This window comes from Falco naumanni, chromosome 15 (assembly GCF_017639655.2).
Source record: "Falco naumanni isolate bFalNau1 chromosome 15, bFalNau1.pat, whole genome shotgun sequence".
Taxonomy (NCBI): Eukaryota; Metazoa; Chordata; class Aves; order Falconiformes; family Falconidae; genus Falco; species Falco naumanni.
The window spans coordinates 563,823-591,775 of NC_054068.1; the positions used below are offsets into that span (position 1 = coordinate 563,823).

Consider the following 27,953-nt stretch of genomic DNA (forward strand, 5'->3'; position numbering starts at 1 on the left):
GCCATGAAGGAAAGAGTTTGCTATCTGCTGGCCTCCGGATATCCTCTAGAGGAGAGACCCTGCGCAGAAATATTGCGACTCCCATCAGGAACTTGCTGGAAAGGTAAAAGGTCCTTAATCCAGTCAATCCACACACACACACACAAAATAAAAATTCCAAAGTTCAGCAGAACAACAAAGGGGAACGCAACAAGCTGTCCTCCCGCTTTAAATGGACATGTGTGACATGAGATCGTGGAAAACAAGACAATAATCCCGCATGTGGGGGTATTTGGTGGGGTTGGCACAGAGAACAGAAATGCTGCAGTAAAGGGGAACTGCGAGTTTTATCAGCTTAACATACATATCACCAAGAGCCGTTTTCATCTTTGTGCTATTTCACGTATGTTATTGCACTGTGGGTGAATGTTTTCTCAAAACAGGACAATAGCTTGTCTTACTCCCTACGTCTGAGGATGAGATGACAGGAACAGATTTCCTCTTCAGACAACAAAGCTGCTGCACACCCCCAGCTGTAGGAAGGAGCCCCTGGCAGAAAGCTGGGTGCGGGCGACAAGGCACCCAACAGCCCTCCTGGCCCCCTCTCAAGTACCTGCTGCGGCTGGGCTGCAGCAACATGCACCGGGCGCTGCTTTGACAACCCACGGAAGGATGATTTGGTTGGATTTACATGCCGCACTTCGCAAACAAAGACTGAGCAGGCTGCTGCCTTCAGGGGGTTACAGATAACGTATTGGGAAAAGACAATATTGGGTTGCAGGGAGCGAGGGAGAGGTAAAAAGCCTGAGAGAAGCTAATGAAGCTGGGCAGCATTTGATGTTTGCGCACAGGAGCTCAGATTATCATTTGGGTTGGCAGATTATTAAATGTGTCAATCAAGGACAAGCCTGGAAATGGCAAGGGGAAGCATGGGAAACGAGGTTAGCTGTTGAACACCAGAGGAAGGAATCTCGTTTTGAGGAGGAAGGGGTGATTGGCAGCAGCACGAAACCAGAGGAGCTTCTCCAGCTGTAAGAGGCAGGGGCAGTGGGAGGAGACGGCATGGAGAACATCATTTGGAACTCTTGCTTGCACCAGGTGGGAAATTTTACCCCAAACCCCTCAGCACGCACCTCTCACATTGCTCCTCTCCAGCCCTCTGCAAGGGCCACCTGTTCCAGCCAGGTAAATCTGTGCATTGCCAGCTGAGCCAGAGCTGCAGCATGCTTTAGGCTGGTAGACGCTATAGTATAAACTTGGTACGCTCTTCTCCTGCAGACACTGTACAAGTAATCTGCTTTGGGAAGTTTTTAATTGTTGCGTGCGATTAAGTCCCAAGGAAAAGTGGAGTGAGGCTTCCAAAAGCAAACTAATTATTCCTTTCTGAAACCCTCCATTACCTCTATCAGATGTAGCAGAGCAACATGCATGTTTCTCCAGCATTAGCAATGACCACATTCCTTTTAATTGAGACCAAGTGGAGGACATCAGATCTCAATAAATTTTGAGTTATTTCAAGCAGGGAGAAATATCATTTGGCATTATCAAGTCTCATTTCAAAAGTCTTAAAAGTTCCACTGGAAGTACAGTGCCTGCAATCATGAAAAATCCACTCCAGAGGAGCGTCTCACATCCCTGTTGTAACAAATTACATTAATAATTACTCCACGCTTGATGACTGTGAATGAGAAACGCCTTGCATGGTTGCCCACTCTTCGAGGTGGGAAAACAACAGGACAATTCCCTCACAGGAGATTTCTGTGGAAGGTCCCCTTTCCCCACAGTTTGTTTCATTTCATTTTACCGATGGGGGCTGATCACAGTCCCTGAGTCCAGGGCATGGCCACCAAGGGAAGGGAGGAATGGCAGAGCCTGGACAGCAGAGAGGGGAATTTGGAGAGCAACGCCTCAGCCTTGAGGAGGAAGATAAGGCGTGCTGTGGGACTTCCAAGTCACAAATTTAAACTGACAAATGTGGCTGACATCAAGCCTTTCTTCTGCTAAGTAGAAACTTTCTGTCTAAGACAAATCTTTTCATACTGCAAACCACATCCTGAATGTTTCATGCACAAATCTGCTCCCGATCACACGGGAACTTGCTTCCGTTCCCATTTACCATCACCGCTCTCCCGATGGCAATGCCTTTGCATCCCTAGTGCTGCTGCAAAACTGCTTTTAAGCAAGAGGAACATGAGCAAAGTGTTTCATATGACTCAGAATGAAAACAGAGGTGCGAGCACCGTATGAGCCTCCAGCTGTCTGCAAGCACCACAGGCAGAGCCAAGCTCAGTTTGGTAACTACTATTTTTAAACAACATGGGGTTTTCTCATCTGGCAACTGCTCTAGCTATATCCTAGTTCTGTTTACATACTTGGTTTCATTAAAAATTCACATCCTGATTTCAGTCTAACGTTTGCAGCCCTTCAGAAGGTCGAATACTGAAATACGAGGAAGATCCGGATGGGCAGGGCACCCGCCTCTGCCCCGGGAGCAGAGAACGGGGAAAAGCGGGAGCTACGGGGTACCCCCTCCTCCCAGGGTGCTCAGGAGCCAGCAGCTTTCAAGGGGTTACCAGAAAAGGGCTTTACAGTAGAGGTATTCCTCTAAATAATTGTAATCAACCTGTCTGAAGCAGGGAGGGCAGCCAGTCCCTTGCTGTTTGCTGGCAGAGCGCGCGGCGTGGACGCCCCAGCACGGCCGGGCACGGGAGCCGGGCAGGCAGCAATCCCCCTGCTGACACCCGCGCCAGCCCCTTCCTGCCCAAACAAAGGCGCTTTTGACAGCGCTCGGCCGAGTTTAGCAACGGCTTCCACACAGCCTGCCCTCACTCCTCACACGCGAGGGCCCCAACAATGACTTTGTGTGTTGGAAGAAGATGGCTGCTAAGGATTTGGCAGAGATTAGCAGGACTGCTGAAACAGTATGCCCACCATAGGGGACCGGCTCTCTGCGGTGAAACGGGGAGACTGAGGCATCCCCTCACGGTATGTGTCCTGCAAAATAATTCTTCAAAAACTCTGAGTGGTATCTCTGACTGGCTTAGCCTGGTCTTAGGGGGACATTCCCATCTCCACAAGGACAAAGAGGTTCTCCAGAAGTACATGGTGCTAAGAAAAAGGTATCTAGAGCCGCACTGCATAGAAGATATTACTTTATTTTTAGCCTTCCTACAGATTTTCACAGTAAGGCTACAAAGCTTTGTAAAACAGTCTATAAGGTAATTCACAGAGTTAAGAAATGGTCAGTATTTCCCAGTAGATAATTACACAACTTTCCCACAAGTCATCTTATTTGTCCCACAAAGCTCTGTGATGGACTCCAGCACAACCGTAAAGAACAACAAATCTGACTTTTTTGGGCTCACTTGCTACATTTCTTGTTGTTTTTTTCAAAAGCATTCTCAACGGTCCCACAGATTGTGTCTGGACTGTGGTACTCAAATCGCCCTGGAAAAGATGGAGAAAGGCACACACCTTTTCCTTGCTGTGCTCTGCTCCAGCCTTGGACAACGCGGGGTGGTCTCAGCCTCAGCTGCTTGTGCCTCGGGGCAGGGACCTCTCCTCCAGCCACAGAGGCACCGCGCAGCTTGGTTGTACCAACACAACTCCATGGCCATACAAACTGTCCTCTACACTTCCATCTGCTAAAATCCATTTCCCTTCGAAGAAGCCAACAAATTCAGGACTCATACAAGAGTATGATCAAAAAACTCCTGGGCATCATAAAATCCTAGGTGGTCTCTTGCCTCAGCTCCACCTGACCCTTCTGGATCTAGTTATTCTAGTGGGGAGCCCAAGCACAGAGTGGTTTTGCCTGAGGGACCTCAGCTCAGGTCAAGCTTACCACAAGCAACAGGACTTTCTCCTGACTTGAGGAGTGTGGCTAAGCCTGACCCGTGCGGCTGCGTGAAGCAGCCATCCCTGGCCAGGGACGCCCAGAACTCCGGCCCAGGTGAGGAACGTGCCAACCTGACGGACACCTGACAGGCTCCTACCCTACACAGTGGGAAGCGTGGGCAACCCCCCTCCGCTCCTCCCACAGGAGGACAGCTACGGAAAGGGAGAGCAGATAGAGATGGAAAACAAGAAGAATCAGGACAAACAGGTAAGGGTGGAAACATTAATTATGAACAGCACTTGCCTAAGGAGAAACAGGCTTCACAGCTGCGGCTGTAACAAACCCTGATGCGTGTGGATGGCACGTGAAGAGCAACAGGGCGAGCAGGGCAGTGTGTACGTCCCCGTGCAATGTGTCCTGGAGACGAAGCAGCAGCTCCACTGCAGACCAGCTACTCCACACACCGCTGTCCGAGTTATGAAATGGGCTGTCTGTACTCAACACCTTCTAGAAGGAAAGACTTTCAAAGCCAGAATGAAAATTTGGTGCAGGTTGTTTCACTCTTATTTCTATTATTACCTAATGAGTCCTAAGTGCATCCATCCCTACATCTCGAGAATGTTTTGTTTTTTATTGTGGGTTTGGGTTGTTGTTTTTTTTCTCTCTAAACTCCCATCATTAAAAATCAATTAGTGTATGGGTAACGTTACACAGATGCTTCTGCAGCAAGGGGCTGACATCTGCAGTGGCAACAGCCCAGATACTACAGCAATAGATGTCCAAAAATACCCCGTAAGGAAAATCAACCCCCACCCCTAAAGCTGTATTCTTTCTGATCAACAAAACAGCTGAACGTCCAGCCTGGGCCCGCTTCCCTGTCTCCTGCATAATTAGCACACTTCTCAGAGCAAGCAGTAAAGTTTAATTGTCTTTAATTATCCAGTTCAAGGAGGATTGGGTTTCTTGCCTGATGTCCGTATAATTTCCCTGCCAACGACTTCATCATCCCTTTACTGGAAGTGGAGTGTAGCTTCTAAAGCTCTCTTCCATAAAAGACAAAAGTTTCAGTGAAGGCTGTGCTGCCCGCACAAGCAGAGACAAAGGTCCTTGTGTCTACAAGGATGTTGCTTAGGCTGCTGCATGTGTTTTCTGCAGGGTGGGAGTGAATGAGTTGCAACTAATGTGCAATCAAGAACCACCACAATTACAAATGTAAATGAACAGGCAATTGGCACTGACCTTTGTAGATTGTTAGAGGACTAATTAAGGTATGATCAGACACTCTCTTCCAAGAGACTGAGATGCATCTATACAAGCAAATATCTACGCAGCGCCCCACAGCAGCAATGCTTTTTTCCTACATGCTTGCACACACCAGGCGAGTACATACACACAGACAGACATGTCGTTTAACCCTGGCACCTGCTCTCTGCCACGGAGCAAACAGGGTGGAGTGGGAAGGGGACCAAGGCAACTCCGCTCACCCAGGCTACACAGTCCCACTTAACACAAGGCTACAGCACGAGGGCTGCGTCACCTTTCATGGCAGCACCCCGCAGTTTTATGTAAAGCTGGAGATGAGAAGATTGGCACAAACTGGATGAAGTTAGGGAAAGAAAAAAGCCATGAATAATCTTTCAGCATTTCTAGCAAAGCCACAAAGGTGTCCAGCAGCAGGAGGAGCGACTGTGGCTGCTGTGTGCTGGCACCTCGCCTCGAGTCGCGGCTGGCCCAGGGGTCTGCCCTGGCAGGGGCAGCAGCTGGCTGGACCCCGCCACCCCCTGGGAACTCAGGAACCCTTACAATGTGATTGCTTGTGCCTGCTTGCTCTTGGTCACAGCACACCGGACTAAGGAGTGAGGAGAGGGATGGTTTTTCACACTACTGCTGAGGCAAACCAGCAGCCGGCCAGCCAGACCAGCAAGAAAACAGACCAGCAGGAGAAGTTTTCTGCCGGCTCTGCCCTGAACACTTGCAGCTCTGCAGGGAGAGAAAAGAGGTGCTAGCTGAGGTCCTGCTCAGGGCCTCGTCCTCGCCCATCGGCTTGCAGGCATCTCCCAGGATGGGGACTCCACAGCCTCCCGGGGCAGCCGGTCTGGGGCCAGGCCACCCTCCCAGGGAGGAGCTTTGCAGAAAGTAGAAAAGCTGTGAGGACTGAAATGTTTTAAGAGTCTCAGAAAGAGCAGTGATAACAAAAGGGGATTCGCTTTGGAAAAAACTGCAAGCTGGTATTGTATTTGTAGGGAAAATGAATTTAAACCAAATATAATTAACTAGAGGAGAGAGAATCACAGTGATGATTACCATAGAGTAACAGCGACATCAAAACAAACCACTGCACTTGTAATGCAGCAAACCAGCAAAAAAGTCACTGTCCCTTTGGGCCCCCCCAACAGACGTGTCACAGATCAGAAAATCACTTTCTGCTCAAGGTGTCTAAAACGCAAGGAAGACTTTCTTGTGCTACCCGTTACCACCAGAGACTTCTCATCAAAGTCCACCTAGCCCTCAGAAAAAAAACGCAAAAAACCTCATAATGGGGATACAGCAGACACCGTTGTATTATACAGGAGAAAGAAATGCAGAGTGCCAGCTGCAAACCCCACGTGCAGCCCTGCCACAAAGACGAGCGTTTCCCACGCTGGCAGCACCGTTCTGGGAAGACCCGTCGGTGAAGCCTCACTGAGCAGCATGTGCGGCAATCCTGAACAGGTCTGAGAGCCAAACAGACTGGCAAAGTTCAAATCCAAGAAAAAACACACACGTCAGGAGAGCGAATTAAAGCCTAAGTATGTGCGTATTCCTGCTACACATCACTGACACCCAAAACTTCAGAAAAATAACAACAGCCAGCTGAATAATAAGTAACAGCAGCATTTTATAACGCTGGGAGTTTAAATGTCATAGAAAAAAGGGAAGGATCAGCCTGTTTGAGGCAGATCTTTTTATGCGTAAAGAATTCACGCTGAATAAATGAAAGCCAAGAAACAAATCATTGTTGTGCCCTGCAAGAGGCTGACATTGCCCACCGCGAGGACCACCCCTGGATGCCGTGCCCCCGCCTGCCCTGACACCCAGGAGCAGAGGCACCAGCCGGCATCCTGACATGCCTTCCCTCAGGGTACAGCCTCAGCCCAGCTGCTGGCCTGGGGCAGTGGAGCCACCCTGCTTTACATTCGAGTTGATGTTCTGATACCCTAACAGGATCAGCATAAGTGAGAGATGAAAGCATCCATTCTCTCCCACGAGGGTACTGCAGCTTCTCATCCAAATCTGACTCCTGTCACTGCAGGGATAACTGGACCAGCGCCTTGTGCCTGTGGCCACCAGTGCGCTGGTGAGGTGTGCCTGCTTACTCTTGCTCAACAATGGGCTGGAAGAGTGTTTGCAAAGAAGTATCTCAGGTCAAAACGACCTGCAAAAGAGACCACAGGTTCCCCTTTGCATTCTACAGAGTCTTACCCTTACTTTATTTTTAACCTTTGAAGTAAAGTATGATAAAGAAATTCTCAGTGTCTTGTTTGCTGTCAGTTTTTGTTGAAGAACCAACAAGGTTAAAGGAGATTATCTCAAGCCATTCAAAAAAATAAAATATTTTTAAACTGAGATTTCCTTTTAGTGACTTGTCACAACTTTCAGTTAAAATTACATACTTTTTTTTAAACAGTTTCAGCTAGTACGCTTCTGCACTGTCAGTACCTGCCATGTCATAATCCTGGTGGACGTACAGGGAAAGATAAGGCTTCTAAAGTAAAAGACAAGGTAAACAAAAATTTCTAAAGTAAACAAAGATTTTTTTAGGATTGTTCTGTATATCACAAAAGGGCACAGACAGTTTCTTCCCTCTGTTCATTTTACTTTTAAGAAAACTCACAAATCATACAACACTGATCAACATACCCTTTCAAAATCTGAATGTTTTTCTACAGTGGAGCACTGCAGAGAAGCAGAAGGGCTGTAAGAGCTGCTGTCCCCTCCGGGACAGTGTGGCAACCACAGCACGCTTTCACTGCCGCCGTGACCTTTGGGAAAGCATGCTCCATGCCCTCTACTCCGCTGGGCTGCTGAGTTCACAGATCGGTCACTTTTTTCCATGAGACTGAATTTAACTCCTAATGAAAAATCTCCTGCTTTACTTTTTGGGTGTTTCGCAATTATTTCAGGTCCTTGTTACTAACATGCATAACAGCAACGCAACCCAGGTCTTAATTCAATGGACCTTTCTAAGACCCACACCTATTCTCTTCCAGTTTGTGCTGCTTTCCTTTCTCACTGCCTTTAAGCTAAGATCACTCTCCTTGTCCCTATGTGCATTAATTGCAAAATGCCAGTTCCTCAGCGATTTCTGTAAGATTTAGCAATTTCAACAGCAGTCATGCAGGGAAGTCCTGGCTGAAGCCAAGAGGAGGGTTGTAAAGGCTTTTGCTGGCATTGCTCCAGCTCCAGTGTCTTCACATCCCTGACAGCACGTGTACCAGAAGACTTGGGCAGGCTCCCCTCCTCCTCCTCCTGCTCCCTTCAAAGAGGGCTTCACTAGATTTTGCTTTTTCCTAACATAAAAAAAAACCTTCTTAACCCTTTAAACAATTAAAAAAAGTATAATTTCTGTTTTGCCCAGCCTCTTCCCTTTAATGTACATTTTCTCTTGCTAGATTCACAGCTGCAATCCCCTTCCTATTACCTGTCCTTTCTGTATGAGCAAATGCTTCATCCAAGTCCTTCACCTTATCCACCTTGTCAAGAGGAGACACGGAAAACCGGCCCCTTCTCCTGCCCACCCCTTGCAACCAGCTCTTCCTCCCGATCCAGTGTGGCTGAAATGCTAGAAATCAATGAACCAGCTGGGACAGGTTTGCACTGGCGCTCAAGACATCACTTAACACGTTACAAAATAGCTACAGAAAGTATAGTACGATAGTTCGTTAGAGTTGTCTAAATGTGATGGTATCTTTAGACACGCATACAACATTCCCCTGTGTAAGAAACTAACCAGAACAAACATACACACATCTGCAAGTCAAACCCGCGTTTACCCTGCTGGAACGGAGGGGACCACTTACAACTACAAAACGAAGCATGTGCCCAAGTATTTGGTGCTTCAGAGCCACCAGCCACCAGCCCCATGAGGCAGAGCTATGCTGGATGCTGCAGGTACAAGAAAGGTCTTGTGCTACCCCAGGGCAGCCGTGACTCCCGTAACGCATTACTGACAAGCAATACTGACCCCCACAGCAGGGAAGAGACACAAGAAAAGCCACCGAGCTTGGCACGGAACTGCGTGGAGGCTCTGATGCTGCTGGTCAAATCCTGTGACGCAGAGAAGCCAAGAGCCCGACCCTGTTCATGCAAGGGAGGCAGCACTCACCAGCCTCAGCAGCTGGACACTTCCGGATGGTGAAGATCTGTCCCAAGTCTTCCTCTTCTTCAGGAAGACCTTTCTGGAGGCGCTGCAGCTTACGTAGGCTTTCACTGCGCTGGTGTTTCATGGAACGCACATGCTGGATAAGGTTCAGCTTGGCCTTGGTGGAGTAGTTACAGAGGACACAGTGATAATAGCAGCTTTCACCTTCAACCCCGCTCTCGTGATGCTGAAGGTGCTGTGAAGAATAAAGCAGAGAGATGTGAATTTCCTTTATCATCTCCAGTCTCCCTGGGTTAGTCCACTGTAAATTGCTAAAAGCCACCTGAGAATTAAGAAAGAAACCACATTTTGACAAAGACACAGTAAGATCAAGCCTGTTTATTCTCAGGGTACCGTGCATTCTCCTGCTTAGAAGCAAGAAAAACATAACACGCTGAAATGAGCACAGAAGCAAAAATCAAGATAGGCAAGATCTTCTCCTTCAGTGAAAGAAAATACCAGATCTAACATTAACATCTATTCACACCTACGCATGGCTAATTCTTTCATATTTGAAGCTCATCCTGGGAGAGGATCCAACTGCATGTCAAACAGATAAAACTAAATTTGATAAATTCTCATTGTAAACTAAGACGACTAAGACCACAGCAATCCTAGAACACGAAGAACCCATCAGATCAAGAGGTCCTAGAAACAGCATATGGAAGCAGAGCATAGAGTGTGTGCCATCCTACCCATCATCGAGCGCTCTGTTCCCTGGCATCTGGGTTTTACTCCCTCGGACCCGGAAGAAAGCAGCAGCCTGGCTTGGAAGACATCTGCCACAACAATCCAGACTGAGAAGCCAATGGTGAGCACGCGGCTGGGTACCACTGCAAGAGGTTAGCACTTAGAAATAAAATCTTGCCACCCTCTGAAGCTCCGCTACTGCAGCCAATATAGCTAATTCAAGATTATACCTTGATTATTTGACAAAATCTATCCATCGTCTGGCACAGAGGTCCATGCTGCTAGGGAAATGAATAGCTATTTTATGTCACAGATCCCAAGGATGCAGCAATTATTTCTTAAAAGCAGAGGGACAAACTCACTGCTTACAGCTATGTTGGCTGCCATGGCACAGCCCCACTCTGTCCAGTTTGGGCAGCACCAGGACTCAGAGCTCACAGTAACCCTCCCAATTCCCACAGTAAGGGCTTATCACAAGTTGAAGAAAAACGGATACTGAAGTCAAATGTTAGACTCCTCAGTGAGGGCTATTTGGTGTTTTCACTACACACCTACATTTCAGCTAAAAAATAATCCCTGCCAGCTCTGCTGTCCAACCTCAAGACCTCTTTTTGTCTTCTGGTTCACCTCATGAAACTCTTGCCTCACCATGCACTTTGTCCAAGGCACATAAGTAAGGTGATTTGGACATGAACTCAAGATTTGTCAATCAAAAATATTGCCTATGTGCAGCCAGGACCTTCTGGTAAAAATTCTGATGTCTATTATCTGAGTTACAGCTCAGATAAGATTAAAGACATATTACCCAGCGCTGTGTGCTTAGCTAACACGGAGGAAGGAGAGCCCTCTGAGTCTAGGAATGATTAAAAATAGGATAGGAGCTGATGCTGAGGCTTCTGATTGGAAGGGTGAGGGAAGAGAATAAATGTATTCTAGATCTGGCTAATTAGACTAGCCTCTTTTGGGATTGCGATGTATTTAATTAAATTCACTGTAATATTTGAAGAATTCACTAGGGCACTAATCCCGCTGGTGCCCTCAAAAGTTTTTTTTTTTTGCTGTTTTCCCTCATAAGAACTTCTTCTTCCACTCATTTCTATTGTTTGCATGCATTACTCTCTTTCTGAGCCAGAAAAGGAGAAATGGCTTAAGACATAAAAAGCTAAGGATAGTGAGCCAGTCACAAGAGCCACACACGGCTTGCGTGGCCCGGCTTACCCAGCCTCTCTCTGCCCTGCTTAAGATACAGCCTTGGCAATAAAACCCCCCTGCTGCCCCATCTCGCCGCAGCCTGGGGGTCTCGCTCCAGGAGATGCGCAGCAACCCCTGTCTTCCGTCAGTCAAGAGGGATGTCGGGGAAGCACCCATCCTGCCAACATCTCGTTCAAGCTCAGAAAGTGGCAATAGGCTCAGCAGTAGCTTCTGCGAGAAGACAGAGGAAACCCCTAGTGATCAATTAGAGAAAAAACTGGTCACAGGTTCAAGGAAATATTAAGGACATGGGAACCAGAGGCACAGTCTGTACTACTCTCATTTGAAAGGGGATTTTAGGAAAACATTTGTTTTAAACAGTTTAACAAACGTGTCTTATATTTTGCTCCTCTTTTGCGCCCACTTCGTGCATGTTCAAATACCCCTTCTGCTTGGGTCAGCTTTGCCTGCCTGTTGTGCCGGAGGCATCAAGACCTGAGGGTGCCACCACCACCAAGTCCCCCCCAGACACGGCACGACATCGCACGCCTACCTCTGAATCATGTCAGTCTTCCAACAGAGGAAAGGAGCAGGCCAGAATAAGACAATGTGACGGACCAGCAAGCACTAGCTGTGAGTTGCTGGAAGTGACAAAACGCTGGACAAGTACATGTAGTTATTGTCCATCACACTGTTAAGCTTTCCTCTTGTGAGAATTTACCCGTATCACAGAAAAAAAAATCAAAATATTAAACCAGAACCTTATTAGAAGACAAATCAACTTGAAAATCAAAAGAATATATTGTTCCTAGGAAAACCAACCAACTACTGTCAGAGAACATTGATTTCTGCAAGTCCGGGAGGGGGTGTTTGCCCCCTCCCTCTCAACGATAGGAAACTTCCAACATCTGGTTCTTCACGCATGGTATGCAAAATATTGATCAGGTTTAGTCAAAGCTCCACTTTAAATCAGAAACAGATAGAGGAACGCTCTGATGGAAACCATACGGCTCACGAGTACAGCTTCCCAGGGGGATGCGGGCTGTTCCTGTATGTACATTAACCGCAGCACAACACTGTGCCACTCACAACACCTATTCCTACACACAAATCAAACGAAATCTGGCCCATCTTCCATTTGGGAAGCGCTCGGCTCTCGGGCTGTGACTCACGCAGGACGATCCTGCTCAGAGACCTCATCTCCTCCATTTGCCATAAACCTTGCACCGCCAGCCCCTGACCTTCTCTGCAGACCTTTCCCACGGAACACCAGTTCCCCACTGGTGACAGGCCCCCATATTTGGCAACTTCATCTCAACATCAAGAGGTACCCACTGCAGCTGTGCCCTGCGCGCGGGGTGGCATCACCCGGGCACAGCCGCGTGGCAGCAGGATGGCAAGCAAACCCCCGGGATGGGGAGCAGCCGCCGGGGAGAGCTGGCTGCCAGCCCAGCCCCACAGACGGGCACCGACAACCACCGCCGGAGCCTCTCCTTTAGCTTCTCACAACAAAAACAGTATTTCAGGGTGACTCCATACCAAACCATGCTCACTGGGCGGCCACGCTCGCGCCAGCCGCTGGGACGGCCTCAGCCCTGCCCCACACGACCTGCCTGACGCGCGTTCCTGGGCGGTTCAGGGAGTATTGCACAGAGCCCTTCCTCTGGGTTTGGCTCAAAGAAGTTGGCACGTTTAGAGGGTCTGAACGCGAAGACAGTTTAAATAAGCAGGGGAAAAATTGTAACTTGTGCTTATACGCACTGCAGAGTGCTGGGGGCCAGCAGGCAACACGCCATCCCTGTGGGAATCGCAGCGCACAGCCCCGGCCCCTCCAGCGCGGGAGGAGGAGGGGGAGACACCTGCACAGCGGTGCCAGCGCTGCCCCAGCCCCTCGGCGCAGGGGACGGGTGCGGAGGGCACGGGCCGGCGAGGTGCCCGTGCAAGCACGAGCAAGGCTGCCTGTCCTGGGACCAGCAGACCCGTGCCGGATTGATGGACTGACTTTCCAGCCCTTGCTCTCTAACGTCTGGCTCTGAATTGCTTTCTTCTAGTAAATAACAGCATAATAAATGTTCACAGCGTATGACTATGGAAAACTACTTTTAAACAAAGTATGGGATGATGATACATTCAGTTTTTCTTTCTCTTCACCTCCATCTCTCACATCCTGCAAACTTTGTTTATTTTACAGTCTGTGTTTTCCCCATCTAACACCGCCTCACCCACAGCACTTTTCAATAACCACGGAATTTAATGCGACAGCTGTATTAATCTGTCTGACTGCAGGCAGTCCGCCTCACCCCCGTGCCATGTACTCAGACCAAGTGCTTCGGAGATGAGAGTGTTGTAACTGGAACTGAGGATCCATGTTGCTACTACTACACAAGTAATGAACTCTCCTGCTGAATACCTACGTAGGTGTTACTGCAGTTAATGTTCACCATTTAATCTCATTTCTAAAAACTTTTGTATGTCTTTTAAGTATTAAAAGATGTTAAATCTTTATCTGCTTAAAACCTCTTCTGTATTATTACAGTCATTGTGTAAAGAGCCCGATTCCTATGGTAACATGAGCGGATAATCCTCCCTATAGCACTCTGTTGCCAGAAGGCACAATGTTATTTTTCAAACCTTATTTGCTACATTTAGTGGGTCAGACACTGTTCTGGGGCTATCTGAACTGTAACCCTAGCTCACGAGGGAGATGCAATAACCACTTTGAACTATCTCGTGCTTTTGATGTTATTCATCAGCAAAAAGGCCTCATTTCTACGCAAACTTAAATTTATCTTGCATAAAGCTTGCCCTTTGGAGGGCCCTAAAAGCTGCTCAGGACTAAACCCGCACTGCCAACACTGGGAATCCCAAAAGCCCCCGGCCTGCCAGCTGCGGGACAAAGAACTCCTCTCCTCACCAGCAGCGGGCTGACAGGACCACCAGCTGCAGCAGGGACCTGGACCCTAAACCAACCAAACCAGACATCTCTGCAAACACACTGACAGGGACGGCCAGAGAAGCCCACCGCCCGCTTATTTACGCAAACACCCTTGCTGCTTACCGACTCTGATCGCTCAGCAAGACCAGGTGGTGGTATGGCTAATTGATAAACAGTATGGAGAAATCTCCTTCCAAATCACTTTTGATCACTTTCTCCTGCTGGTGCTCGCGTTACAGGATGCTCCTGCCACAAAACTGGAGGCCACTCAACTACCAAGAGCTTCTTCAAGAAAAAGTTTTCAGTCTCAAATGTCTTTGGAAGAGGTTTTTTTTTTCCACATGCAACACCCTTGTACTGCTGAACTCAGCACGATGTCTGCTCTGTTAGAATGGGTAAAATTAGTGACTTAAAAGAACTGACAGATGCAGCTGAGGAAGAAGGAGCCAAAAAACTGCTGAAGGGTTACAAAAGCCGTGGAAGGGAGCATCGCTGCAGATGTGCACTGCTCCTCCTCTTTCCTGCAAGCATTTACATCTGACCAGCACCAGCAACGAGCCCCAGAGCCGGCAGGACCCCTGTGAAGCCCAGGGTGGCACGCAGAACCAGTGGAGCACGCAGGGGTTACGCGAGATCTCAAGCCACACAGGGTTACTGTGAAAGCCAACACCAGCACACCCTGCCGCGTTCAGGAGGAGGTGTTGGAGGCACGCCAGCCCTATGAGCACATCCTCAGCACAGAAGGATGCCCAGGGATTGACTCTTCCTCAGGGTGAAGTCAGACACGGGTAATTAGTAACAGGCTTGGCAGGAAACATTTCACATGCCAGCAAGAACCGTGCCGGTGACAATGCACTCCTGGGGAGCCAGACGAGACGCGATCCTTACACCAGAGCTGGAGGGGAGGCTACAGGTTGCCATGGAAAGGGACCAGACCCTGCAATAGACCTCAGAAGCCTCATAAGTGTCTCTTGGCCCCCATGCGCCTCTGATCTGCTGCACGAGATAAATCACAGTCCTGGAAGAGAAGAATCTGAATTTTTAATGAAAGTCATGTGGATGCAGCTGTCTGATCCCAGTCTGTTCCAAGTACTCCATAAAAGTCAGAGCTGGCCCATCCGTCTTGCTCTCCTTTCACACCTGCAGCCCCGGCTGGAATTTCCTGGAGCTGACGGAGATGCGGGGCGGATGCTGCGTGCAGCGAGAACACATGCTGGCTATGCGCTGGTGTGCTTGCAGCCACCCCGCAGCCCAGATGTTTTGAAAGGAGGAAAAAACTGATTCTCCATACAGCAGGTTCAAAAGATGAACTTACGCTTTTTCGTATTCCACCAACATACTGCAGTTGTTTACTGCTTCTGAAGAAGTAGCGTTACAAAACCCTTCCCTCATTCCAGGTTCTCCAGCTCCTTGCATAACAGCTCCTTCGCGTGGCTTGCCGACCGTGGAGTTCAGACTCACATGGCCACAAGTTTTTGCAGTTTAGCTTGCGGTAACTGGAACGGCCTGAGGGTGAGCACCACTCCCCCACCTCCAGCTAAAGCTTCCTCATTATCGCCCAAGCCTTTAAAAACACCACCACAAGATGAGGACAAGGAGACTGTGCGCAACAAATCTGAACTGTGATTTAGTTTTCGGTTCCTGATCTTTATTTTTCTTTCCAGAAGGCTGGAAAGGTAGCACTCCCTCATGCCAAAGCGGCTGAGGTGCTCGATGCAAGTCCCTAAGTCACGCTGAAAGGCCTAAAGAACAGCACCAGCCACCCCAATTAACAGCCTGTGCCTAACCCTCCCGCCCCCTTCTGAACATCTTTTTGGTGCCCTTCAACCCTGCCTGGCACGAAGTGAATACCCCTGGTATCATGACGGGGCCGACACTGACCCCGTGAGCCCCAGGCAAGCACAGACCTGCTGAGAAGAATGGAGCGTGGCCGTGCAGAGCCCCTGGCCGTCACACCACGAGCTCCCGACCGCCACGATGCGAAGCAGGAGAGAAGCAAGACCAAGGACTTTCCTCAAAGAAGAGCCCTGCAGCAACACACAGGGCAGCTGAGCAGAGCCTGGCAGGTCAGCAGTAACGTACGAGGCACACGAGTTCCCGGCAGTTCCAAGTAACAGCCACCCCCCCTCGCAGCACGGGAAAGGAGCCATCCCCATGAGGTCCCAGGCGGGCAGAGGCCACAGATGCTCACCCGCCGGCCACAAGGCTGGCGCTTGCTGTGCTGAAATGCTTTGGGATTCCCCCATAAACGACCCCAAAAGTCGCCCAGCAGACTGGGCTTGCTCCACCAGCCCTTGAAGTCTCATTAAAAGCCAAATATTGCTCAGCCTAAAGATGGAGAGCTCAGCATGGATTTTACTGAACGTTAAATCAACCAGCAAGCGTAGCCAGCAAACTCTGTGGCACTTTAACTTTAAATAATGCAATAATTATTGAATTTCCTTTTTATAACCGAAGTGCTGGAATGTAAACAATGGGGCTGTAATTGCAGGAAGGGGGGATCAATAGAGGCAATCGTTTTCAGCCATGTTAATTGTAAATACAATTGCTCCAAGATGTCAGCCTCGTTCTTCTCGCTCCCAGAATCATCCTAACGGATGACAGAGTCCAACTTTCCCATTACAGCTGTTCGTTCCTTTAAGAGGTTCTCAATCAGGTCTGATCAATCTGTCAAGATAATGCATGGAGTAAGTAAGACTCTTCCAAACACAAGCTCCCAATCAATAGCCCGGACCTGCTTAATGAGGAGGGGCTAAAGCCCAGAGGGAGGCAACAGTCCCAGCTTCTGCTCAGCTCTGGCAGCTAACTTCTTCATGGGGCCTGGCTAAGCCGATCAGCTCTTAACGAGGACATTGTTTATGCAGACTGTGACGAGCAGCATCCCCACGTATTCACAGTCCCCCAGGGTCAGTGGGCAAAAACCCCGAGAGAGATTAACAGAAAACAAGAGCCAAGAAAGGTTGAACTTTTTTGTATTGACACCCCCACCTTTTTAATTGTGTGACAGATCTGAAAGTACTAATTAATCATTCGTTAAAAGAGATCCCCAAAGATGAAAATCTGTGTGGGACCACTGAAAGTGTAAGAGCATCACTAAGATTCCTCCTGTGCCCTCGAGGAAGAACAAAGCCCATGGCAAAGCCCATGCTGGCCCAGCTGGGCTGGCCATCCCCTTCCACCCCAGAAGAGGCACCCCCAGAGCAGAGGAGGCGCGATGGCATGCCGACATCCTCAGGGAGGGAGGAGATGCGAAGGGAGCTAAGGTAGCACTCGGAGATGCCATTCACCACCTGCATCATTTAACTCTGGTAGCACACGGGTATCCCTGGGTGCAGCTAGGCACTACGCTACACATCGCTGAGCAGCAAGGGGGGAAGGTCTCACCGCACCTGGGCTCTTCCTACACCCGTGGAACTTTCTTTTCTCCCACTACTGCATTACAAGAGCTGCAGTCACAACGGACCAACTCTTGGGCAACTGCAACTTCAGAGAATTTTCCAGATCCCTGAAATCTTCACAGCTCTCCCCAGGGAGGCACAGGCGTAAGCTCTGCTATATGTGGAGATGAATACAGGAGTGTGTGTATTGATCTTGCTAATTATAGTGATAAAAACAAAGCACAATTGAGAGTACATTTCCTATCAGCTGCTCCGAAAAGTGCTGCCCTCAAACCTTGTGTGCTCCTGCTCCAGCCGTGCGTGGCTTCTGCTGCAGGACCCATGACAGCCCTGCAAGTCTGCAAGGGCATCTACTGCTACTCACTCGTGCACCTCTAAGAAACACGAACCCAATACACTTCATGTGAAGTACATTCTGTTACAAATCAGGGACCTGAGGGATGTCAACTGTGAGCCGAGCTTCACACAGCAGCTTCTGCAGTGCAGCACGGTGGTTTGGTGACGGTGGGGTGCCTCTTGCAAGCTCACCAAAACCTGAACTGATGACATTTTGTTCCTCAGGAAAATGCATGGGTTTGTCACCTCATACTTTGCATGGATGCTGTCACCCCTGGAGAAATATGACAGAAGATCTTGTATTTCCTTTTTAAAAGCAGTGCCTGCAAAGTACTGTATGGACAGCAACAGGATGAAGTTATAAAAACAGCAAGAACTTTATTTGCCACAACTCGGCAACATCACCGAGGAGGTCAGGCCTTCCAGTCCACTCCTTTCTCAGTGCTGGGGACAGCCAAGAGCTGAGGAACTCGGGGAGCCTTATCTTTCCCAGGGTTAAGAGAAGAAACATGAAAAGAACAGCTGAACATTAAGACAAGACAGTAACCAAAGGCAGGCTCAGCAATCCCACTGTACAGTCTTTTTTTTTAAACATATTTTGTACATACACTTGAAAATAATAACTTCAGTGTGAGTTGTTAAGCTGTGAACACTCCAGCTGAACTGGAACAGCCTGTGAATACAGCAAGTTACTGCATAAAAGGCAAATTATATAATAAAAAGGGCTGGGGGGAACCTGAAAAGACAGCAGGATAAAAATCTGTTGTCCATATTGTAATTATATGGCTGTTGAGTGATTGAAAAAGGCTTTCCATAACGCAGAACAAGACTACGACTATCCATACAGATGATGTATTATTTCCTCCAGCAGCAAAAGGAGTGATCCATGTGTTACGCTGTGAGGGACCTCCGAGCGGGCTCCGCGTGTTCGAAGGCACGGCACGTAACACACGCTTGGTCTTGTGTTGCTAATGCCGGCTCCGACTTAAAACAACTACCTGAAACCCTCTCTGTATGCGCGGATCCTGCCTGAAGAATTTAAATTAAAATGGTATTCCCCCCCCCATATTAAGTCTTTTGGAAAAGAAACCACCACGTTCTGAAGGAAAAGCTTGAGGAGCGTTCCGCACCCGCTGCGCTGCTCACCGCATCCCGAAGCCGAGAGGCGCCCGCCTGTGCTGGGGAGCGGCACAAGGAGGCTCCCACAGAGGGGAGCAGCCCGAGGGGAAGCGGCTCCCTTTTCGTGGAGGGCAGCACGCTCTCGGCATGCAGCAGGACACGGACGAGCCTGGATGCCTCTCCGTGAGCCCTCACCAGTCCTTCCACATTCTGGCTGGGCTCCAGGCACCGCAGCTGGAAGCCGGGCAGCAGGCTGGAGGAACGCCGGGGACGCAATGTCCTTCCAGAGGTGCTGCGGGACCAGGCAGGACAGGCGGGCACTGCTGCAGCCGACCCACAGGCAGCCGTCCCGCTGACACGCGCAGCAAGGGACCACTGTAATAATGCTCCATAAAACCATGTGGGAAATTGAACCAGCCACAGAAAACCACACTGAGTTCACGTTATTTAATAAAATACTACAGACACAGATTAACTTCCCTTGCCCGGTATTTATTGTTTCATCTATCTCTGGAGAAGTTACAAGCACTATAAGAGACTGAAGATTTCCTTGTTTTCATATAGCTTCTTTATAACTTCCTACAGCAATGTACCACATTGAATCCCAACAGATAACCATACAATAACAACAAACAACACAAGACAACTTTTTAATCCTCTCCATAAATCGAAGAATATCAATATCGAAGAGATGGATGACACAACCTCCCCTCACAGAAGCCAACAAGGATGCCTTTAGGAACAACAGACCAAGCTCATCCTTCGTCCACGGTCCTCACAGAGAACCAGCTGCGACAACCAATCTCCACTTTCTCCAGCCAACTGGAGGACTCTGTGCAACCTTGGCCAACGAAAGCCCGAACTCTGCCCTCCTGCCTCACGACAGCACCCCTGCAACACAGAAACATGTAACCCCCAGACACAGAGCCATCAGCCCTTCCAGAACTCCACCTGCTGCAGTGTACGGTGGTACCTCCTCAGCTGGCAGGTCATCAGGATCCTCACCAGCGTCTGCTCTGCTGCCTTCCCCAGCATCCCACATAGTAGCAGCCTTCTCTTCATCCAACGCCCCTGACCGAGCTGGGCTCAAAGCAGCCAGCCCAGGACACAGACAAGGCACCGTATGCACTCTGGGGCACGTTAAGGGCTGCTGCCACAAAAGGAACGCTGGACAGGACAGCAGCAGTGGTGGTGCAGCTGTGGCAGTCTGAAGATGTGGGTAACACAAGGATTTTCAAGAGCAGGCGGTACAAGAGGAGAACCAAAGGAAGGTGCAGTGAATTAGTACAGCAGAGAACAGAAGCAGGAAGAGGAAATACGTAACATTCCTTGAATCTTGAAGGTGAAACGAAAACCGGTAGAGCAAGACTAAGCCAGTGAAGCCCTCCCGGCAGAGCAGCACTTCTTCAGAGGTTTGGGCTGCAGGGCTGGGCACCAAGCTGGGCAACCAAGATTACAACCTTTGATGCAGCAGTAGTGCATCAATATACCCAAAACACAAGGACAGGAGCACCATCCGATTTCAGACAAGCACTGTGAAGGTAAGTTCATTAAGTGTCTGCGAAACACACAAACAGAACACTGAGCACCACAGAAATGCCCATGAGAAAACAAATAATTCTTCATTCAGTGAAAGCTTTGGATTGTATTAGACAAAGCCTGGGGCAATGTAATGAAAGAGGAAGATAAAAAGAAACAGAATAATTACTCACTTGCAGAATGAGGCAAGAATCCTACTGGAAAAATATGTATGGAATTACTTGTAATTAAAAACTATAATAACGCCTGCACACAAAGGGCTGCATTAAGGCAACCTCAAGTCTGGTATTTCCTATGTTTAAGACAGTTGTAAGGGCTTCCATGAACCCAAGGCACACTAATGTGTCTCAAGAATGGTGTATATAAATTCAGGCAATTGCTCCTTGCCCCATACCACCGAGCAACTATCTGTGAGGAAAGCTACCAAGTTCTTGGTGAGGAGAATCCTTCCAACCACAGCCTCCTCCAGATTTAACTGGGACATCTCCTCAATCCTTGAGCGTGCAGTGGTTCCTAGCACACCTTCACAGGCCTGGTTTCCACCAGAAAGGACGTGTCAGAATGGCCCCTAACAATGTACAGCAGCAAAATTGTTTGACTCCTGTATTACACACATGCTCCAAGCCACTTCCAGCCTATGAACGGATTGGGCTTGCTGCTCTAACTTCATCCGCAACAGGCTCTTGGCTTGTGAGACTGCCAGGAAAAGGGGCAATGTTTCTCTATAATCCCAACAGACACTGACATGGTAAGTGCAACCCCCACCCCCAATCCCCACCAAGACACCCCACAGGAGGCTGGGGCTGCCGTTGCCTCCCACCCTTGCCTCTACGTGGAAAAGGTCAGTATTCTGCACCAGCAGGAGATGATATGCTTTTTATTCTGTCATCGTGAGCTGACACCTGCACAAGACATCATCCTTTACCAGAAGGGCAGAAACTAAACAACCTGCATTTCAATGGCACAAAAATAAGAGCGCGTACAGCTGTACAGAGCTGGGGAGCAGCCGTGGGATGTCGATAGATGTGGTGGCACTGCTGGTACAACCGCCTTAGCACCACGCAAACGGGGAAAAAAACCTGAAACAAAAAGCCTGGAGAGACCTGCTGCCCCTTCCCTAGCTGTCAGTCTTCATTCCTAAGCAACTTAAACCCAAGGAGTGATGCCAAGGCATGTGAGGAGAATAGGAACTGAGGACAGGGGCTCAGGGTCAAAACATCCCATCGCTCTTCCTCACACTGGTTGCAGATCCTGCAACACCAGTTGGGATCTTGTCCAAAGGACAAAACAGCTTTGTGCAGCTCTGCAAATAAACTGAATTTGCAGTAAAAAAACCTTTTAACTAGCCACTACGCTCCAGTCTTGACGATGAATACAGGACAACCCAAAGTTTCCTTCAAATCATTAGAAATCCCCCACATGACCGTGCTTTCCTTCCCCTCTTCTTTTTCCTTACCAGTTTCATGGTAATATGAAAAGACACCATGAAAACTCCCAGCAAAAGCTTTGCCAGCCCAAAGGTAAGGTGTAAGGGTTTATTTGATATTAAAACATTATGAGAACACATTGTGTTTAACCCCCGAGATGAGCATCCTGTAAAGAACTGCTGAGATGACTGGGAAACAGGCAAGGCTGTAAGACTACTGCAGTCCAAGGGTGCAGTGGACCCTGATACGCTGGAAACCTGGCTCCCCAGGGAAAAACAACACACTTTTACGTGCCATTCCTGGTTTTATGGCCTTGGTATAGGGTAGAGCCAAGTAAGCCTGACAGTGAGATTTCAATTCAACCTTTTTACTTCATCCATGAGAAATTAATATCATCACAATTGGCAAACACCTACATATGAGACTTTCCACAGTAAAAGTTCCTTTTATCTTTAGGAAAAGCCAGAGCAGAAGCCAGTGCTCACAACCTGAAGCTAAACAAATGCAGGCATGAAATGGTACATGTATTTTGAACAAGGTGAGTAGTTAACTCTTCAAACAACAGGATACAGCAAGTTCTTTCTTACCTAGGACTTTCTAATATGAGATTTTATAACTGAAAGCAGAAGTCTGAGACATAATTCAACATACAAGGTAAGACACAACAGCTTCTCTTAAAGTCAGACTGTAGTGGCTTACCTTCTGGCTTTTAAAACCAAAGACAGCCCTCCCCACCGTTGTTCTGCTACCCAGCCCGTGGCTCACACAGCACTGAGCACAATGCAAACAGCAAGGAGGGGTTTCAGTGCCTGGACCCGTTTAAACTCCTACTGAGGGGCAAGCTCTAGCTTCCTGCATTCACACAGTGCTTTCTTTTGGTGCAAACGTAACACTGACGGCAACGCTCGTGTGAGATTTCCTCTGTGTATCTAAACCCAAATTCAGTTGTAGAATGCTTCTGTAGAGGGATCTGCAAGAGACCAGAATTGCTCTGAATATTAGTTGCAGCTATTCCCTCCAAGATGAGACTACAAATATGGAAAATACGGAGCTTATAGAAGTACACTGAAGCAAACAGCATAAAATCTGAGATGATAAACGTCTCTGCTCTTCGGTGCTCCCTTTGTTCAAGTGCATTTGCATCCACTTGTATTTAAGTATACAGGTACAGAAACTCCTGGGAAAAGCCAGACGCAGTATTTATTGGTTTTAGCAATTCTGGATCTGCAATCCACAATGTAAAGTCTGCGGAGATATGCGCAGGGTGAATGATAAATATGGTGAAGGCAGCACTAATCAGCATTAAGAGTACTTACTGACTACTACAATTCAGAAATAGAATGGAAGCAGCAAAGTCTTTTTTGGGAGCAGTGTCCGCTCACGGCAGAGAAGCGTGAAGAGATGACAGATTTCTAAACCCTATTTATGAAATTGCACGTGTAACTCCATTTACTCCAGTAGCCCTAAGACTCTCATTTCTGTGACCACGTGGGATTAACTTCTTTGCAAAGATACTTGCTTAGGGTTGGTGTATGCTATCAAGAGGCCAATATGCAGGTTTTGTGTCTTGCTAATCCACTTGCCCAGCCCAGGGTTACACATTTTAATATGTCTACCTGGGCACTGCAGTACATCCACCAGAAAACCCAGGTAAGTAAAAAACAAGGAGGTATGAAAACAATAAAAGCAAGGGCCCTACTTTGTGGGACTATAGGAAACACACAGGCAAACAGAAGCTCCCTGTAACACAGACCCCATGACATGAAAACACCATCTATGGAAGGACTCCAAAGTCTTTAAATCTCTCCAACCTATGGCCAAAGCATAATCAAGAAAACAGCTCTGGGACAGCCGGACCAGCTGTCTTCTCCAAGGGACTCCTAGCAGAGCACATGCATCAGCATCTGCTCCATTTCTAGCAACGCAGCTGGTGGTCAACAGCCAAAACCAATCTACAGTACTGTCCTCCTTCATGCCTCCCTCCTACAGGCATCGATCCTGGGTTCATCAGAAGTACTACAAGCAGGTGCACTCCGCAACCACCCACAGCAGCACAAACATGTCCTAACGTGACATACCTCGTACGCAACACCCCTGGAGTTACAAAACAGCCCCAGGAACACTGTACACCTGCAGTTCTCAAAGTGAGACTCCCTCAGGCTTTTTACTGGAGAGGATGCAAGGCACACCTCAAGTGAGGAAGGCAACTGCCACCCCAGGAGAGCTCCCAGCCATTCTTCACTCCTCCGCTTACCCTGCCCAAGGATCCTCCTTCCTCTGGCACACACGTGAAGACTACAATGCAGAAAGGATGGCTGATCCAAAAAGTCAGGACCTGCTGAATTAAGAGTTCCTCTGTGGCACAGACCAGGGGACGGGAGGACAGCTGGATGGGGACAGGGCTGCAAGGAGACCCAGCAGGAACCCAGACAAGGGGACAGGACCTCCCTGCCTGCAGCGTGACTCAGGGGATACCCAGAAGCTTTGCCACAGCACGAGCCACCATCCACAGCCCCGTGCTGTGTGGGTATTTGATGCGATCCTGTCTTAGCCCACTCACCCACCCAAGCCCTTCCTGCCTCATCCTTCTACTCCCTTCACTGTTCGGCTGCTTTTAGCTACATCCACCTCCCAGAAAGATTTTGGCATGACCGCACAGCTTCTCCCCTGCTGGCACTCTCGTTTTTGCTTCTGACCGAGGATCCAACCTGGATCTGCACCCTGACAGCAACCGCCAGCACAAGCTCAGGCTAGTGCCAATCACAGCACCAGCACCGCCCCGGTTTCGGCAGCTGGTCCAGAGACACCAACAACAGGGAGTGAAGAAGCCCCTCACCCCTCGAGACGCGGGCAGCTCTCACGTCACGGAGGGGGCAGGGAAGAAGCCCCACGCAGAGGGACCCCAAACTGAGCCCGGCTGGAGGATGCACCAGGACCCCAGGTGCTGCCAGGGGGTCCCTGGGGCTGTGGGCAGCCCTGCCAGACCCCAGCGCCGCGAGGCAGCTGTCGCGCGTGCCTCAAGCTCCGGCGGCAGAGCTGCGAGACGAGACGCCGTGCTGGCACACTCGATGCAGAGAGACAAGTGCTGTGCTCCTTCCCCACCAAAAACCCCGAGGCCGCCAGCGTGTACGCTAACCACAACCCTTTGAGAGGCTCGTGTATTTACAAACTGAGGCATGTTGAAATCAAAGGGGATACCATATGACATAATTCACATTAAAATGTCAACAGGCTGACAATTTATAGAGTCAATCCACCGAAGGTGGGGAGAACTAAGACGTGGTAATTGTTTAATTCCCGCTTAAACCAACAGCAGCTTTACCTTCAAAGCGGTACAATATGCAGGGCCTTTCGGGCCTGCCGTCAGCCAAGTGATGCCAGCCGCTGGCCCTCAGCCAGCCATGAGGTAACAGCGTTAACTGTTTATAGGCACTCCTCACCAGCAGCGAGCCCGGCGCAGGGCTGCGGAAGGCAGGATGCTGCTGGGAGAAATGCAGCTCCAGCCCACCCCCCCACAAATATTTGCTGTCAGCACAAGGGCAACCTGTTTTTCAGGAAGGCAGAGCCCCTCAGCAGCCGCGGGTCCCGTTACCGCACCTCAGGGAGGCACGGCACACCTCCTCCTCGGGAGGAGACAACAGCGGGCTGAGCGCTCCCAGGGCACCGCTAAGGAACCTGCTCGCACAGCGCCTGGCACCGGGCGGCCCTGACCCTGGCTGGGACCTGCAAACACCTCGGCAGCGACACAATGGAGGTATGAAGTTCCCCAGCTGTAAATTACTTTAGGGCACACGTGAACTTTTTACCCCAGGTAAATCGCAGCAGCTTTGCCCGTATCAAATACACGGTGTGGTTTTGCGAGACATGACACCGGGTCACCTCTGCTCGCGGACAGCCCTTGCCCACAGACAGGCTGCTGCCGACGTGCCTTGTAGCCTGTAATAATGCATAAGGCAGGCATGAGAGAGAGGTGTGCACCACTGGGAAAAATTTTACCTGGATAAACCACAGCCAATAAATTTTCTATAAATGCCAGCTAATGCTGTCCCTTTGAGAGCAATGGGAAGGGACTGCGCGGACTCCAGAGTCCTCTGCACAGACTTGCTGTCTGTACATAAACAGTAACACCTCATTCTCTCTTCTACCTCATTAACTGAAACGCATTAAAACAAGTGTGCATTGGGAGCAGAAAATAAGACTGTTAAACCAAGCTGATATAATCCTCATCAGCTGTGGGAAATGAGAACACATCCATTACACTGAATCAAGTGTGCCAACTGTGATTTACCGATAATGTTAAGATCCCAAGAAAGATGCTCTTCCCCCTCAACTGTATTTCTCCTGCTTCTTTCACACTAGGCAGCTCAACTGGCCATCTTCAGGACTGTCTTGTGTGTTATATCGAGAGCACTCGGGTCACTTTCCCCATGCCAGCAGCCACCCTCCAAGTACAGTGCTGTGAGCATTGGTCCAGCACTGCAGACAGCGTTGTACAAGTCTCCTGTCCCCAGAAGGTATCTGCTCAGTAAGAAGTGGGAAATCCTTTGACTCTGCTAGTACGGAAGCGGAAAATAAAAGGCCAAGTCAGCACAGCACACACCCAGAAAACAGGACGTTTCAGAATCACAATCTCAAACCGGGACATTCCCAGCCTGACAGTGTTTGCCAACAGCAGGGTTTACCTTGGGTGATGGATGTGCTGCTGAGGTGTTCGCACCTTGCCTTAACATCACCAGCCTGCAGGACAGCACAAGGGGGAGAAAATACCGCAGCACTGACATCTGAAACCACCAGTGCTCACACCACTGTGTTGTTACAGGTGGCCCCTAATCCCTCAGGCTGAAGGTCAAATGTGGCAGGAGACGACATCAGGTGAGTCTGAGCAGAGGCGACAAGAGCCGTCGTGCAGTGACCACTGACCTCCAGCAGCAAGGGACGAGCTCCACACAAGGATAAGGAACCGCTCCATTCTCCTGGGGGGCAACCAGGACACGTCCCTGCCCTTACGAGCAAAGACTTGCTCGAGATGTTGGAGAAAGACTCATTTTTTCTTACCCCAGGGAGCCGGAGTAGGGGAACCCTCCAGACGTGCCGGCTGCGAGATGAGCCGCTTCAGGCCCTCCACCACCCTTGGGCTTGAACTGCTGACCTTACTGGAGCGGCTCAGGTTTCCAAATTCTCTTTTCCGTGGCCAAACAGTGCTTCTGGTGCAGCAGGACAGGGTCTCCTCTCCTGACACCTCTGCCTCGCCTCCGTACTTAGAGCAAGAATGTAAACAACCGCTTCAATATTCGCGTCTACTATTTCAGAGTTTTTAAACCAAGCGTAACTATTAAACAGCATTTCTCTCTGGCGGCAATCTGTTCGGAGCGCAGTCTAGACTGGGCTCTCTGGGACTTGTTCCTTGGTACGAACCTTGGGGAGCGAACGGGACACACCAGGGTCTAAGCCGGCAGCTTCCAGCAGCCTGCGCAGGCATTCTGAACAGGGTCCATGAAGTCTGGTTAACCAGCATGATGTGTGCAACAGAATCACAAAGAAACAGGCATTTAAAGTGACATCTGTTGGATTAATTAGCTGTGTAATTAGCCTCCCCTCTGTGGAGATAGGCTTTGTTACTGCTGCCTGAAACTTCCCCAGGTGATTTTCTTTGTAACCATCATTCTCGAAGCATGAGAAAGAGAGGAGTGGGTGGGACATGACTGTAAAGCCTGTTCAGAAAGAGAGGCAGGAATAAAGTCTAGAGGCCATTAGGCAGCTGAAGGGAAATAAATGGCAGCAGGTCAGAGGAGCCTAACTGCCACATGAACGTGGTGAAACCCAAATGGGTCATGTGCATCAATCCTTGCAAATTCTGCAACTGTGGGCAGGCCTGCACAAGGGATGAGGGAAGGGATACAAATCAGATTTTTACATTCTCCCCAGTTAGAGCACAGCACCCTGGCCCCTGCCTCCTGCATCAGCTCCCCACTCTCCCCAGCTTTCAAGCCCCAAGGGCTGGCAGGGGGGTGGGCAGAACAGGCTCAGACAGCCCTGTGACAAGGCAGCAACAGCACTTCTACCTGAGCCGCCACAGCCTGTTCTGCTGGGAGAAAAATTC

General features: G+C 49.3%; 1 protein-coding gene across 1 annotated transcript in view; it reads right to left on the bottom strand.

Moving 5' to 3' along the window:
• The window catches only part of ZFHX3 (zinc finger homeobox 3), a 113,552-nt gene that overhangs the window by 67,914 nt on the left and 17,685 nt on the right, over positions 1-27,953 (bottom strand). The window contains 1 exon segment of the mRNA XM_040615112.1: positions 9,183-9,414. Within this exon segment, the coding sequence (XP_040471046.1) occupies positions 9,183-9,414 (232 nt within the window).